This window comes from Heteronotia binoei, chromosome 7 (assembly GCF_032191835.1).
Source record: "Heteronotia binoei isolate CCM8104 ecotype False Entrance Well chromosome 7, APGP_CSIRO_Hbin_v1, whole genome shotgun sequence".
NCBI lineage: Eukaryota > Metazoa > Chordata > Lepidosauria > Squamata > Gekkonidae > Heteronotia > Heteronotia binoei.
In genome coordinates, this window is record NC_083229.1 from 65,986,848 (window position 1) to 66,003,180 (window position 16,333).

Here is a 16,333-nt window from a genome sequence, read left to right on the forward strand (position 1 = left end):
CTCCTATCCCCTGGTGCTTGAGTATGGTTCAGTTCTCAATATTCAACCTTCCTGCACTCATAGGAATTGATGAATCATCCTTACTACCACTCCTTCCCTCCATTTTATACCATTAGTCCCGAAGTTCTGTCTTTCCTCATTCCTCTCCCAAATGTTTATCACCTCCATGACCTTCTCTTCATTGCAGATCAAATTTCTCATATTGTTTCTAAGTCTTTTTCCTATTATCAGCTTCTCTTATTATTTCATCCTGACTCCCACCTACCTCTTCAGTCACTGCACTGGAATAGCTGCTTCCAGCTTCATCATTCCAAGCTGGAGAAGTGACAGCCTGCTAAGAGTTTAAATACTGTAAATACTGCTAACAGAATGGTTTGGTCCTAGGGTTGCCAGGTCTTATCTGACTCCTGGCAGGAGGAATCTTCTCTCTCTCACTTTGCTCATGTAGTGCAATGACATCACCTGAAAGTGACATCATTGCACTGGGCACGTTGCATGGGGATGCTCTAGCAATTTAGGTAAAAACTCTACAGTGCCATAGGTTTTTTACCCAAATTGCTAGAGTGTCCCCAGCATGATGACATTGCCCTGAAGTGGTGCCATAGAGTTATCACCCAAATTGCTACAATGCCCCCTGCATGGGGGAAACCCTGCCCCCAGCAGGAGGCTGGGAAGCCTATTTAGTCCACTTGTACCCTAGGGGCAGCTGTAGTGCATCCTCTAGCATTTAGGGTTTATTGAATGTTTTCTCTTGCAATTCATCCTACCTTTCTGCTGTGTATCAGTATGTTAGCGCTTGTGCTCTGAAGGCCTCTCTGTTGCATTTATGGTCTGCAATCAGTTATTGTTTTTTTGCAAAATCCTGTTACAGTAAATTGGCTGAAAGCGAAACATGGACTGGATTATTTCTTGAACTTTGCCAACACCTCATCCTTACTACTAACATTTTTTTAAATTCTCCATTAGCAGTACAGGGCAGATGAAACCACGCTTTCACTGTGGCTCTACTCTTAGAGTCATTTAAAGTCATTTTACTTAGTATAGTCTGCTTTATGCATAATCCTAATAACAAACTGCTTCAGTATCTCCATTCTCAGCCTAGGTTTAACTTATTGATATGGTCTAACCATACAACAAATCTATTCCTGACACCCTTCTTTTGTATACCATGCCAGCAAACAACCTTCACGTCCAAATATTTCTCACAGCTCCTGAATTCATCATATGAAGCTATTCCCTATTTTCCAAGCTTCACAATTGTTCATGGTAAACAACTCCCACAAAGGATAATATAGACGCCATTGAGAATCCAGGTAAATTACAAAACACCTTCCTGCATCCACAAATTCTGATCCATTGTCTTCCAATTACAGTTCAGAATACATATTAGCTCCATTGATCAAGCTTCTAATCAGCTATATAGCATGTTCATCCATGCCTCTCATTTGCAGTGCCCAAATAATAGGATCATGAGATATGGAGCTGAAGGTCTTAGCAATATCAATAAAGATTATCTCCTAACCTAACCTATCACTCTTAGCTTCCTTTAAAACTTCCTGCAAAACCAGTTTTTTTTTTAAAAATAAAAACTGTCATAAAACTTCTCTGTCTAGGATACAAAGGACAAGCTTTGGTGAATCTACCTATAAAATTTTTTGAGAACAGCCGAACTAATCACTGATGCAATTGTAGGAGTTCTTGGATTTCTACATTGGGTAAGCACAACTGATTACTGATTCATCCTTGCCAAGATTCCAAAACTTTACTCCTAATTATCAACTTAATAAAACAGGAGCTATTGAATCCCCTGAAACAGGCAAATTGACATAAGTCCATGAACTCTCCACAAACTTTCCATTTATTCCAATAAAATTTCTAAATCTGTTTAGCTAGTATATGGCAATTATGTTGCTGAACTCCTTCAAGGACATATGATGCAGCCTTAGAGCAGTTCTTTTTAAACATATTTTGTGCCTTCCTCAATTTGCCTCTCTTCCTATCCTGCCTTCATATCTGATTATTTTGCCTACTTGCCCTCTGCCTCCTACTGCTTCCAGTCTTGGCCACTTTATGCTCTAGCAAAAATTGTATTATAGTTTCAACTACTGGATCTTCCATTATCTTCTGCTTCTCTGTGCTTCCCTGCAATCAAACCAGAATTCTCTGGGTCACTCCAGGTATTGCTGATTCTCCTTTCCTTTCCATAATTTGACAACTACCCCCACCAGCTCAGTCACACAAACTGATGCCAACATTGTCTCAGCAAGAGATGGTTTCACTACTTACTAAGGGTTCTTCCTCTTACTCAAAAGAGTCTTCCCTCCCTCTCAATCAGAAAACTGATGTTTTTCTCATGCCCCCAATACTTCCTTTCCAACTTGCCACAACAATTACATACCCATTTTCTTATAACCACTTCCTCCAAGGAGTTTTTACATTTACTTAAATGTATTGCTGTTCTGCTGGGGTCCACAAAGACTACAAGTGAACTCCACCAAGCTCCTACCACATGCACTGAAGATGTTTATGCTTAAGATATTTGGTTTCCCAAAATGATAACTGCAGACAGGACATGTAGGATCCTCCCTTGGCATCCAAATTACATATTCCTGCTTCTCCACCACAATCATTTTCTCTTGCTGCTGATACTCATCTTCCTTACTCTCTTCCACATCACCAAGACTTTCACTTCTTTCCTCCTGTTTTCCCATTTCCTCAAGCACCTCACTGGCATCTTCAGATTCCTCAGTCTCCATACTGTCCATTACTTTCTCACACACATTTCCTATGGGCTTATCATGGGGAAATACCACATACTGTGACATGTGAAATACTACTGGGGGGCAGCCCCACATCATAATTTGTTATCTTTGTCTCTTGTGTATCAGTGACATACACCCATACCTCAACAAACTTTGTCCATAGTTAATGTATGTAATACAGACCACTAACTTCACTATGACTCCAACATGTGGGAGTGAACATCCTTGGAGTTCCATTGACCCCAACATAGAGGGGAGTGAACATCCATTGCAGTTTGCATAAATTGAAAACCATCTTGTCCTACAGTACAGAAAATAGCACTGAGTTAGGGAAGGTAGAGGAAACAACAATTAGCCAGAAAGATGCTTCTGTTAACAGCAAGACCACATGGAGGGGGTGGAATCCAAATTATATGCTACTCTACAAGAATCATAGTTGCTCCTACCAAACCCCACTACCAACAATTCCCACTACTCAAGTACATTTCCCTACACCATCCCTTTTCCTAGCATCACAAATCACCCTCCTTATAGAGCTTCCCACCAATAAAGCTTTACTATAGATCAATCCATCAACATCCCCATGACAAAAACACCCTTATAAACTAAGATAACTGCAATTTTCCTCCATCCTACCTCCTTACCAGGAAATGAGTCCAGTGCACTGGTATGAACTCCTGATTATTCATTTAGTGCCCAGCACCTCCCACATGGTTACATGTTCTTTAAAACTTTGTAGATAAAACTCTAACTTTGGAGAAAGATGGTGAGCCCCACTTTAAGGATGTGTTGGTGTGGGGAGGTATTTGTGAATTTCCTGTATTGTGCAGGGTGTTGGACTAGATGACCCTTCCAACTATGATTTTAAACATGTCAGTGACAATGCCTTAAGCACAACAAAAGATATTAAACAAAGATTTACCACATTACAGGATAAATGATGTATGGTGACATATGGTGCAGCTGAGATACTACCTAGAAACAATTCACAAGACAAAAAAGAAGGAAAAAGTTCACAGGTGCTCTAGAAAACTTAACAGTATACATGACATGTATTACTATGAAGCAAATAGACATGTTCAAACATTTTGTTTCAAATTTTCATTATCATTGATTCAATTAAAAATCAACATCTATATTGTGACATTTATTACCATAAAATATCTCTTTAAAATAAAGTACACTCTTTATATCTGATACTTAAACAGGTGATAACCTATTGCAAAGTATCTAGAACAAAGACCATTGCACAAAGTTACTAGGTAACTTAATAATTAGTTTCAGGAAGATATGAATCGTAGCCTGATATAAAAAGGCTACAGTTGGAATAGAGATGAGAAAGATAAACACCTCCAGCATCCAAACAGCTGCAAAGTGAGCAGTCACTTGAACTGCATCATTGCTTGCCTTCTGAATCAAGCAGCAAGAAGACATTCAAAGCAAAGGAAAATCTTTCAAGTGGGACTGCTCCTACAAGTTCATCTGTTTCAAAAGCTGTGGAAAGGAGGCGTTGGATTCTGGCTAGTGGTTTAATTTGTTGTGGTGAGATACCAAAATCCTATTTCAGCTTGAAGTGTTATTGTATTTTATAATTATAAAGAAATATAAAGATTTAAATTTAAGCAGTTTTGAAAAACTCTCATCTCATAATGTTCCTCTTTGAGCAAAACTAGACAGCTTGCAACTACTATTAGAGAAACAGGTTTTTTAGAGTGTTGTTATTAAAGTATATTAAGATTAACAGCTACAATATGTTTATCAGGCATTTGGTCTACCAAGGAAAGTCCTGCAATGGTGCCCCAGTTTGTAGATTCCAGAAGAGGTTTTTTTCTTCATGTGGTCATGTGCAGGGTCATGTGCAGAAAAGTGCATGGTCCTACACATGTATTCTGTAGAAGTTTTTAAGATCATGGGTGATTGTTAGAACTGTTACAATTCCAAGAATGGGGCAAAATGAATGATTAACATTAGTACACCAGGGCTAGACAGCCTTTTGGCAGTCTACTTGTGAAGACGTTGGTGTTCTGACAAGCAAAATGGTGGTGAGCGGGGGAGATGTGGGCTATACTTGAACAGGCACTCTTGGAGAATGCTAAGCCTCAGTTGTGCTGTCAGCATCTTTGGACTTGGCTGGTGGTTGTGCATATTTAGGAGGTGATGGCAGACACAAGCAATGCCCTTTTCTTGAACCTCTGGACCCAGCATTCCTGCCATTGCCTTGGTTACTTGGGTGTCAAGGCAATCTGTCTCTATATACCAAACAGTATTTATTTATACCTCACATTTCCCTCATAACCCTCATAAATGGTTTAAGGCTTAAGGTTTATTAGATTTATATCTCGCCCTCCCCGCCGAAGCAGGCTCAGGGCAGCTCACAACCAGTAAAATCAAACAATTCATCCACATTATTTATACCATAAATTAAAAATTAAACAATTAAAACAGTTAAAACAGTCTGGTGCTAAATGGGGACCCAGAGTAACTTACAACATCATATATTACAATAATAGCTATGTTATTTTCAAATAGACTAATTGACCAAAGGTAATTCAGAAATTTTCCTTGGCAAACTGGGATTCAGACCTGGGTACCACTACATTTTGCTGGGTTACTGGTCTGATGTGCCACTGTCAGAACATTAGCTGTGGCTTGCCTACCCCTGATCCAGCTAGGGGACATATGCAGGACTGTATGTAAAAGCAGGCCTCCACATACCTACACTTATGTGGGTAAGAAACCACCCAGGCAAATGAACCCACCCTAGTTCACATCTGGTTTCCTGGGATAGGCCACAATTAGTACTGATCATTTCTTTGGAAGAAGGAATAAGGAACTGCATCAAATTGTCCCATTTGTCCTTCCTGCTGAACAAATGATTGGTAAAGCTGCTGCTTTTTAATAGGGTTCTGTGTATCCTGGTGCAGCAGCTGGATCAGGGCCAATATGTTTTGCCACCAGTTATTCCAACAAAGTTCACAAATAATGAACTTGTAATACACATTTACACTGTTTGTAGCGTTCATTTTTATGATAAAGTGTTCATCCTTAAACTAAATATTTTATTTTTTCAGAAATAATTTAACACCTACCCATACATGATGCCCAAAGCAGTTTATATTGTAAAGCAAAAAAAGCTGTTCAACAATAAAACCTGAAAACATTTCCATTAAATAAGAATCAATGAACCTAGACATCATCAGGAGAGGAAGCTTTAAAAGTGTGACTGCCATTTATAGAACAATGGCATGCCTCTAGTCAGCAGCAGGGAAACCAAATCAGCTACACTGTATTGCATCTTTTTCAAAGCTTCACCATAAATAAATTTTGAGAAAGATCGGAGAAAAACTGGGGAAACCCTGGGAGGTGCACCAGTGAACCATGTGGGGAAGCGGGGTGAGGTGGGGAGAATGCTTTTTAACAGCATTGAACCCAGGGAAGATAACCCACATGGAAATGGCCACAGAAGCATTGCATATTTGCTTAGGTGCTACCACCTTCATATCTTTGCACTCTTGAAGCACTGAAAGAGTTTTTGTGCATCTAAATATTATTCAGCATCAACTGAAAATTCAGAGGGGAAAAAAGCTATATTTGTTTTATTGTAAAGTTTGAAATTAGCAGCCAAAATGCTAATCCTGTAGACTGAGCCATCACTGGAAAGAGGGAGGAACCTTTCTGAACTAGTCCTATAAACTTTTGTTGAAATGAGAAAGGCCCAATTATCAGTTAGCTTATCCTTAATAGGATATTAATTTATTTATTAGTGAAATGGACTATATTTTAAATGTTAAATAATATGTGCTACAAGGTTATATATACTATAGTACTTTATGCACAGCAGAATTTTGCTATGTGTGGAATTAATCTACTTGAAACTATTTCATTCAACAAAGTTCTGTATAACTTGGAATTTTCAATAAATTTATCATATGTTAAAAAAAAGAAATGAGAAATATTATATCTTCTGACATGATAGGCCAATTCATTACCTGCTGAGTTAATGAAAACAATCACACACCATAAGCAAACCATAGTGTCGAAATCTTGCTTCCCGTTGCCATTATACCAATATTTGAAGACTCCCTGCTTTGCCTAAATTGCCCACACTTCACTCATCATTGAGTAAAAATGGGAACTTTAAAACCTCCTAACTTCAAAATTATCTGATGAATTTCACAAATACCAATAACACTAGACTGCATGCCTGAATTTTTGAAATAATCTGGACATTTAAAAGGAAGTTTCTCCACACCAAATTTAATACTGACAAGGTAAATTACATCAGTTTTACACTAGAATTAAGTTTTGTGCTTTATAATGGTAGAACATTGAAAACCACCCTACTTTAATTATAGACCCATGCAGCTGGATCCAGCAGTAATTTCTGCTGATGGAAGGAATTTCTATCTGCAAAACAGGATTTTCTTAGCTCCCTCATCCTGCTGGAGTCCAAATTCTCCTTGAAATGCTACTCTTGAAGGCCAATGCACTCCAAGCAGGCCTCAGATTCAGTGGGAGCTCACAGGAGCACAGCTCCTGCACCTTTCTGAGAGTTCCACCTCCTCCTTCTGAGAGTTCCACCTCCTTGTACATTGAATAGTATGTGCAGCTGCATAACAATCCCTGGATGAGCTCCACCACCTATTTTTTTACAAAATGACCGCTGACTCCAAGTATTAGAACTCTCATTGTATTTGATTTCATTGTTTTATACCATGTAATCCACCTTCAGTGACAGTAAGAAACAGGAACTTTAAATAAAATAAATAAATAAGGAGAAGCATGAGACTCAAACTGGGGGTCAACAACAAAAGCCAGAATTGGCAAAAATCAACTCCCTCCCATTACCACTGAATCTAACCCATCCTCTAGAAACTTCCATATATGTCGAGTAAATAAATTAATAAAATAATGAACCTGCCCCAATTGTAACAAAATAAAAGTATTCTTAGGGCTGCTCCCATAAAATGTCTCCTACTTTCCAGGGGAGAGGTGGTAAGGGATGGAGGCTGGGAAAGGATTCAAACACCGTACCAATTGCTAAACCAGCCTTTGCTACATACTACATCATTGGTCATAGCATCAGTGGCCCAGCTCATCCTTGGCTCTCCTAGCAACCCAGTTATTCTTTGATGGAGAATCAGATATGAAGCCCACATTTAGCTAAGAATGGCTTCTCATCCACTCCCTCCCCCATCAGGAAAAATGGCAAGTTTTGGACATATCAAAACTGAAGTTAAGCTTTGCTGCATAGCAATGACAGAGCCGAGTTTGTCCCCTTTTTCCTTAAATGCAAATCACCTGGGTGTTGGTCTGGAGATAAAGCCAGAAACAACCAATCAGGACCCTTGAAACGGTTGGATGGAGGAGGATGGGAAAACCCAATGTCACCTGTTTTTTTTCCCCAGGAAGTGATGTAGTGATGCTGCCAACATCACAGGTTTATTTTTATCCTATTGCCACTCAGAGTGATAGCAGACCAAGCAGGCTGCCTGTGGGAGGTCATCTACCATAGTGGAAGACCTGGCAGCCCTGAGAGGGGGAGGGACAGAAAAAGAATCCTTAATTGAGATTTGAGTCAGATAGGGTTTGGAGGTTACTTAAGAAGAGCAGGGATCTTGCTTTGCCTCCAGTTACTTGAGATGGAAATGGACTATTTAGTGTTGTGACCTGATGTGGTACATAGTGGCATATGGACCTTACATGTGCTCTTTCTGGGTGATTAGAAAGTTACTGGTACAGGCTGAGGTCTGGGCTGCAGGGCAGTATTCCAACATGATAACGACCCCAAACACACCTCCAAAACGACCACTGTCTTGCTAAAGAAGCTGAGGCTAAAGGTGATGGACTGGCCAAGCATGTCTCCAGACCTAAACCCTATTGAGCATATGTGGGACATCCTGAAACGGAAGGTGGAGATGCGCAAGGTCTCTAACATCCACCAGCTATGTGACATCGTCATGGAGGAGTGGAAGATGACTTCAGTGGCAACCTGTGAAGCTCTGGTGAACTCTATTCCCAAGAGGGTTAAGGCAGTGCTGGAAAATAATGGTGGCCACACAAAATATTGACACTTTGGGCCCGATTTGGACATTATCACTTAGGGGTGTACTCACTTTTGTTGCCAGCAGTTTAGACATTAATGGCTGTGTGCTGCATAATTTTGAAGGGACAGCACATTTACACTGTTATACAAGCTGTAGACTTACTACTTTACATTGCACCCAAGTGTCATTTCTTCAGTGTTGTTACATGAAAAGATACACTTAAATATATACAAAATGTGAGGGGTGTACTCACTTCTGTGACATACTGTATGTCAGATCCAGCCCTTGTAATAAATGGGTTCATCACCTCTGTTCTAGACTGCCTGGAGAAACAGCCACAATATAGTACATCATTGCCATTGCACCAAACCAAGTGTGTGGGTATCAAGAAGGCCCTTTCCAAGGAAGCATTGGGTGTGATGGTAAGGGAAACGAAGGAGAAGCTGCAGCTGTGGGTTATAGCAAATGGTGAGGCCCTATTGTCCTGTTCCAAAGCTCAATGGCAGCATGAGGCTCTGTATTGATTACTGGAAAGTCAACGTGGCCCAGTTTGATACATACCCTATGCTGAGGACTGATATTTTGATTGACCAGCTAGGAGCAGCCTGTTTTCTGACTGTCATAAAACTCACAAAGAGCTACTGGCAGGTGCTGGGGGGAAAATGGCCTTGCCACACCTCAGGGACTCTTTCAGTTTCAGAAGATGTTATTTGGGCTGCTTGGGGCAGTGGCAGCATTCCAATGGCTGGTCAATAAGGTCCTAGCGGGGTACCATGCATTCACTGCTGTATGTATAAGATGACACTATTATCTTCAGCTCTGTCTGGAGATCCCATCAATAGTACTTGGAAGTAGTCCTAAGAATACTCAGTTTGGCCAGGCTAAAAGCCAGTCTTGCCAAGAACCACATAGATGGGGTTTGTTGTGGGGGACAGCCAGATCTGGTCACTTACAGAGGAGGTCACTTTCTGGGATGACCACATATAACCCCAAGCTAAGTGTCAGGTGCAACTACTCTTGGAACTGCTGGGGTATTATAGCAGGTATATACCTCACTATGTCACCCAAAAGGCTCCCCTTTCAGATCATGAGAACCAAGATTTATGTTACTATAAGGTGTCCACCATGAACACTTGCAGCCATATTGCAGCTCAAATTCCTATTTAAAATTGCTGGGGATGCTGATTCAAGTTGTGATCCCAGTGCAGCAGGAGGAGGGACTGCTGCTTTCTTCTTATGCCATTTTCCTGAGCCAAATTTGCTTATGAGACATTATATGAGCTGTTGGAGGAGCACTACATGCACTGAATGCTTAGAAATAATATCTCCTACCACTGTTTTGGACCAAGAAACAGCACAGGGAGGGTAAGCCTCTGTTCCCCATCAGGGCCAGCCCTGCACTAGGCAAACTAGGCAATTGCCTAAGGTGCTGGCCTTCTGGGGGTGTTGAATTGGGCACCCCCATGTGACTCAGTGATGTTATCAGTGTGGAGGGGGACTGCGCCAGAAGTTAGCCTTGCCTAGGGTGCCAGTCTACAACTGGCTGTGTTCCCCATGTCACAGTCCCAATTTGAATCAGGCCCTTGCAGCAATTTTACTTGGAGTTTCACCAGAACTTGCAGCTGCAATATATCCCTGTAAGAGACTCCCATACGTTGTAATGTGTAGTTTGACTCTAAATGTCACTGAGGACTCCACAAATCTGTTTTTGTACATGCATTAAAAATGTTCTGTTTCAATCTGTGCGGTTGACAGATATCGATATACACAAGTCCTATGAGGAAAGGTTGAAGGAACTTGGTATGTTTAGCCTGGAAAGGAGACAACTGAGAGGTGATACGATCACTGTCTTCAGGTACTTGAAGGGCTGTCATATACAGGATGGTGCAGAATTGTTTTCTGTTGCCCCAGAAGTTTGGACCAGAACCAATGCATTGAAATTAAATCAAAAGTTTCTGGCTAAACATCAGGAAGAACTTCATGACAGAGCGGTTCCTCAGTGGGGAAGGCTTCCTCAGGAGGGGTGGCCGCTCCTTCCTTGGAAGTTTTTAAACAGAGGCTAGATGGCCATCTGACAGCAATGCTGATTCTGTGAATTAGGCAGATCATGAGGTGGGCAGGAAGGATTGCATCAATGCTTAGTTCTTGTGACCCTTTCTTACACACCCAGGGAAATGCTAATTGCTACTTTGGGGTTGGTCAGCAATTTTTCTCCATGCTTTGGCAAGGGATCCTGGAAGTTTTAGCTATCTTCTGGGCATGAAGCAGGGGTCGCTGGGGATGTGTGTATGTGTGGGAGGTATTTGTGAAGTTCCTGAACTGTGCAGGGGGTTGGATTAGATGACCCTGGGGTCCCTTCCAACCCTATGATTCTATAATTCTATGATTCTATGTACATACACTGTCCTTCTAGTTTAATTAATTATCTTGTTCTTTCAGGCAGGCAACAATTACAAATACATCCAGTATTTCAGCACTGATCCTTATGATAAACCCCACGGATCTAACTTACACATTTGAAGAATGGACTGGAGCAAAGTATGTGCAGGAATATTTTCTTCTGGGACTCAGCTGGTTGCTGACAGCATTATTAGCAGTTCCTTTGTGGATTTTATGCTATATGTACCTATCCGCTTTAATTGTTCAGATCTTTGACAAGACTTCTCAATTAACAGAAAATTCATCCAACAAATTACAAAGAATATGCATTTTGGTTTTGGCACATCTTTGGGACATCTTTGGGAAAATATGGCATGGTAAGCAAGGTTTTATTTTACAATTTGTTGTTGTTAGACTTGCAACCAGCTGAAATGGCAAAAATACTTAGTGAAATTATACAAAACTACATCCCCATTTAGTTTCTTTTTTTATGGTTCCTTTGCCAGCCTTTCTACCTAAGTACTGTATTGCAAACAATAGAACTATTAACAAAAAACACTACACAAGGAATCATGGAAGGGGGAACAACTGGAAATCTCCCTAAAAATCTCCTCCTACAGCATCCTGTAAGTCTTTATGGGTGTGGATAGGCTGGTTTCTCCCTGTCCTCACTTTCCCTTTAATCGACACTCAGCTGCTGTCAACATTCCTTACCAGGGCTTTGTTTTTTTTGGTAGAAAAAGCCCAACAGGAACTCCAAGCCAGCCTGTGTTCCTGCTACCCCCCCCCCCCCCACCAACAAAACCCTGTATTTAACATTCCATGCTTGATAGAATTTTTATTCGAATAGACATCAGAGGACTTCAAGTCTCCCAAAGTTACTAATTCGTGCTTCTGTAATTTGTTTTGAGGCAAGCAGGAGCCACATACTGGCCTTGATTTGGTAATCTGTAGCAGAATCCAACAACAATATTTTCACTTCAAAATCCTCATTCATTTTTACTCAGACACCATCCACAGGGTAATGTTTTCATCCTCCTGGATTTTTATGGTATATGTATGGTATATAATGCTACTTTCCTTCTCTTTATGTTGCATTTTCCCACTTTTTGAGCAAGTTATATCCTTGAATGGCAACCTTCCATAGGCTGAGAGTCAGCCTATTATTTTCTATGTACTCTCCTGTACTAAAAATAGGGTTGCTAGGTCCTACCTGGCTGCCAGCGGGGTGGGGGGGGGGGACTTTCTTCATGCACTTGGCATGGTAATGACATCTGGAAGTGACATAATCATGCCAGACATGTCACATGGGGACACTCTAGCATTTTGGTATAAACTCTATGGTTCTGTGTACTACTGTTGGAGCTGTCTGGGGGTAAGGCTCCCCCCCCACTGGTCAATCCTGTGCTGGTGGACTGAAAGTGCTAAAACCCTGCCCCCAGTGGGAGGTTGGGAATTCTAACTAAAAATCCAGTTTTCATCTTGATTTTCACTATACTATGAGCATTAGTATATTGACTTTATAAGCCACTGATATGCTCCAACATGGTTCTGCAATTTTATTATGGTGGCTTTAGACACCACCTACAACGCCCTGATAAATTTGGGGTGAATTCCAGTATCTTTAGCAGAGGCCACTAAGAGGCTATGCAGATAAGCTTCAACCTCAGCAAACTTTACCATTTGGATGTAAGGAGACCTGCTTGTGTGATGCCACCACTGCTGCTGTGGGAGGAAATGGATACTCTGTGTGTATCTTTGTACAATAAGGGCTTTGTTATCCAGCACGGCTATTAAAAATCTCAGTCATCTGGCATCACTCAGAGGGCAAGCTCCTCCCCCCAGTCACCACATGCCTCCATCTTTGGGCATGTGCCTTTCACTCCTGTCTCTCCAGCTGGCCAACTTGGTGATGGGCTTGGAGAAGCCAGGGCTCCCAGCTGAGATGGAGTGCTCAGTCTTCTTTTAGCTGGGTGCAGGGGTTTCCAGGTGGTCTGTCTCTTGCTTGGCTGTTGTGTAGGATGGTTTTATGGCTCAAGGGAAGTGTTCCAACAGGGTTGAGTTTGGTCACTTAAGAATCCTTTCAGAAGGAGGTGGAGCTAAAAAATAAGTGTGAGTATCCAGTACATTTGGTTAGCTGCCAATCCCTGTTCCCTATTAGTTATATTTTAAAAAGCATTTGCTATATAGATGTGTAGATTGCACTGAATACTCTGTGTATGACGGGTGAGGTGTTTGAGAGGCTCATTCATGTACTCTAACATGTGTCACATATGGCTTGTGAGTGTGATGGCCTTTCACAGCAGAACAAGACATAAGAAACATGGAGTTTCTGCCATTCCTTGTGTCTTACTTTCACTTCTTTATATAACGTTCTACAAACAGGTCACATGATCTGACAATATTGTGTTATGCTTCTACATTTCTCTGTGCTTCTCTTCCTGCTTATGATGTGAGGCAGGAAGTGGGGAGAACCACAGAACAATTACATTGTCATGTGTTGTAGTATACATCGTCAGGGGACAAAGATACATAGAGTGGAGTGGCAGCAGTTCCATGACACAATCTAATTTCATACTCGCAAACATTAATGGAACCAAATCATACAGTTGAATACGCAGTTAACATAGGTTTCCATGGGTCTTAACTACAGCTAACATTCTATGATTTGTACCACGTAAGTTCAAGTAAATCAGATGTATGAATAAACAAAATGTGTAAAAGAGTCAAGCTGGCTTTGGTAAAAATGAGTTGTCAGTTGTTGTGACATGGAATAAGTATATAGCTCAAACAATGGAAGAAAAGTTTGAAATGGAAGAAAAATTTAAATATTTTCTTCCTAACTACTTTATATGAGTTCTCTCTCATTGCTGAAGGGGAGCACATACTGGAGGGGAGGGGGAGTGCAGATATACAAATATTCATCCTGTAGTTTAAAAAGCTGTGCAAAATAAAATAAAAGTTTATTATCAGAGAGGTAATGCAAGTATTTTTTATCACAGTCACCCACACTTTGTGTTCATCAAGAAGCAGGAATAGGACAGAACTATGTGTACATCACCGGTCATTTGCTTCTGCTTAGCCTGTTTCACTGTACTATTTCCCAACCACTTGTTTCTTCTCCTCCCAATTTAAATTTAGTTTCCTTGTTTACTTCTTGGTGTTCTTCCTTTTGGTATGACAAATATCCTTGTTGCTATGCCTCTTCCAAACCATGGGCCAAGGTAGTGCTATTTTATATCACCATCTTATGTATTTATATGCTGCCTTTCTGTTAACGACAGGTCTGCAGGGCAGCTGATAACTAGTTACAGTAAAACATTATAAAACATGAATTTTCTTAATAACAAGGCTGAAACATCAAGCAGCCAACTAGCCATAAGGTGATAAAAGATTAAGATTCAAGGGTTTTTTTAATAATGTTATCATATTAACAATAGTCACAAACATAACAGTCTATAGCATATAAAACTATCAGCCTCACACAGAGGTAGTTAGCCCTTCAAATATCTTGATTTAGGGCTGTTTGAAGAAGCTTCCCATTATGGGTACCAATAAGCACTTGCTTTGCATTCAGAATCTGTTGCAGCTTCTGGATAAAGGCAAAGTCATATAAAGTGCATTACTATAATCAAATGTAGAGGTTATCAAGGCACAGATGAGAGTAGTTATCTCGCATTTCCTAGAGAGTGATGCAATTAGCATACCAGTGGAAACTGGTAAAAAGTTTCTGGCCACATGCCACCCAACTAACCAGAAACCAGCTGAGTCCAGGAATATATCCAAAGTACAAGTGTGATCATTAAGCAGGAATGCAAACTCATCCAAAACAGGCCAGACACCTGATTAAAAATTCTTCATCTGGCTTCAAAACTCCATTTTATTCTGATTAATAATCCAAATAATAATCTGATTCAGTTTATTACCCAGTCCACCAGCCCATCATTGATCCCAGTTGCCTGTTCAGAACTTCCACTGCATCATATCTCTGCTTATATTAAAATCTGTGTCTCAGACTTTTTAAAGAAAGTAAGAACTTGGACATTTGAGCAATTAACAAATATAGTGGAATAAATTAAAACAATTCTTTGCTGATTGTACTAGCAACTGGTCCAAAGATGCCAGGCTTCCAACTGGCTTCTCCCAGGCATTTCCTGAAATGCCAAATTTCATGTTCTAGCAGACAGAAATAATTAGATTTCTTTTAATGAGCCAAGACAAAAATGTTTCAATACTGTGAAATGCAAATAATTTCCTTTCATTGTGGCATACTTATTATTAGACTATTTTAAATACAAATCATATATTGGAGATATACATGGTACAGAGTATTAATTATCTCAACAACTTCCTCCTCAGCATTAAAGAAAAATGGAGAGGCCATCACAGAGTACTTATGTCATAAGGACTAATACTGTGAGAGGGCATAAAAATATGGTAAACACATTGCTCATGCTACAACTTTAAGGATATATTTTTACTGTCTCTGTATGTAGCTTTTTGGTTTTGAGATTTGTTTTAAACATGGTTATACAGTACACTCATGTGAGCAATCCCTGTATTATATCTCCCATCACCTCTCTGCTTTCTGGATGATGCAGCCACATGGGTGATGAAGGAGTCAAAGCTCCTTTCAACTGACACACTGACAAAGAAAGCTTTAACTCTTGATAGCTTATGCCCTGAAAATCTTGTTAATATCTTAAGGTGCCACTGGAATCTAATGTAGCTCTTCTATGTGTCTCTCCTTAATCTCTCTGGCCCCAGAGATTAAGGGCATGGAATGTGCTGGTCTGGCATGGGATGTTGGGGAGGGGTTGGTGATCTGGCTGGTGTACCGTTCGCCTAACGCACCAGCTAGCGCCTTACCGTCCCTAATGGAGGCTGTAACAAGCTGGGTATTGGAGTACCCAAGGCTTTTGATCCTGGGTGACTTCAATGTTCATGCCAACAACGTGACCTCCAGTCAGGCGATGGGCCTAGTGTCATCCATGGCGACACTGGGACTCTCCCAAATTGTTACAACGCCCACTCACCAGGCGGTACACATGCAAGACTTGATCTTTGCGGTGGAAGTTTTAGTGGACGGTATTACTGCCGAAGCAGTGCCATGGTTGGACCATATGCCCTCAAGGCTTGTGTGGA

General features: G+C 40.7%; 1 protein-coding gene across 2 annotated transcripts in view; it reads left to right on the forward strand.

Annotated features, from left to right (window-relative positions):
- Window positions 1–4,113: 4,113 nt before the first annotated feature.
- LOC132575212 (transmembrane protein 68-like) overlaps window positions 4,114–16,333 on the forward strand; it is a 38,799-nt gene continuing 26,579 nt past the window's right edge. Inside the window, exons 1-2 of one of the 2 annotated variants that reach the window (XM_060243787.1) lie at window positions 4,114–4,304; window positions 11,249–11,565. In XM_060243787.1, the coding sequence (XP_060099770.1) occupies window positions 11,295–11,565 (271 nt within the window). In that variant the 5' untranslated portion in view covers window positions 4,114–4,304; window positions 11,249–11,294. The remainder of the gene's footprint in view (window positions 4,305–11,248; window positions 11,566–16,333) is intronic. The other variant, XM_060243788.1, reaches the window with a different exon arrangement.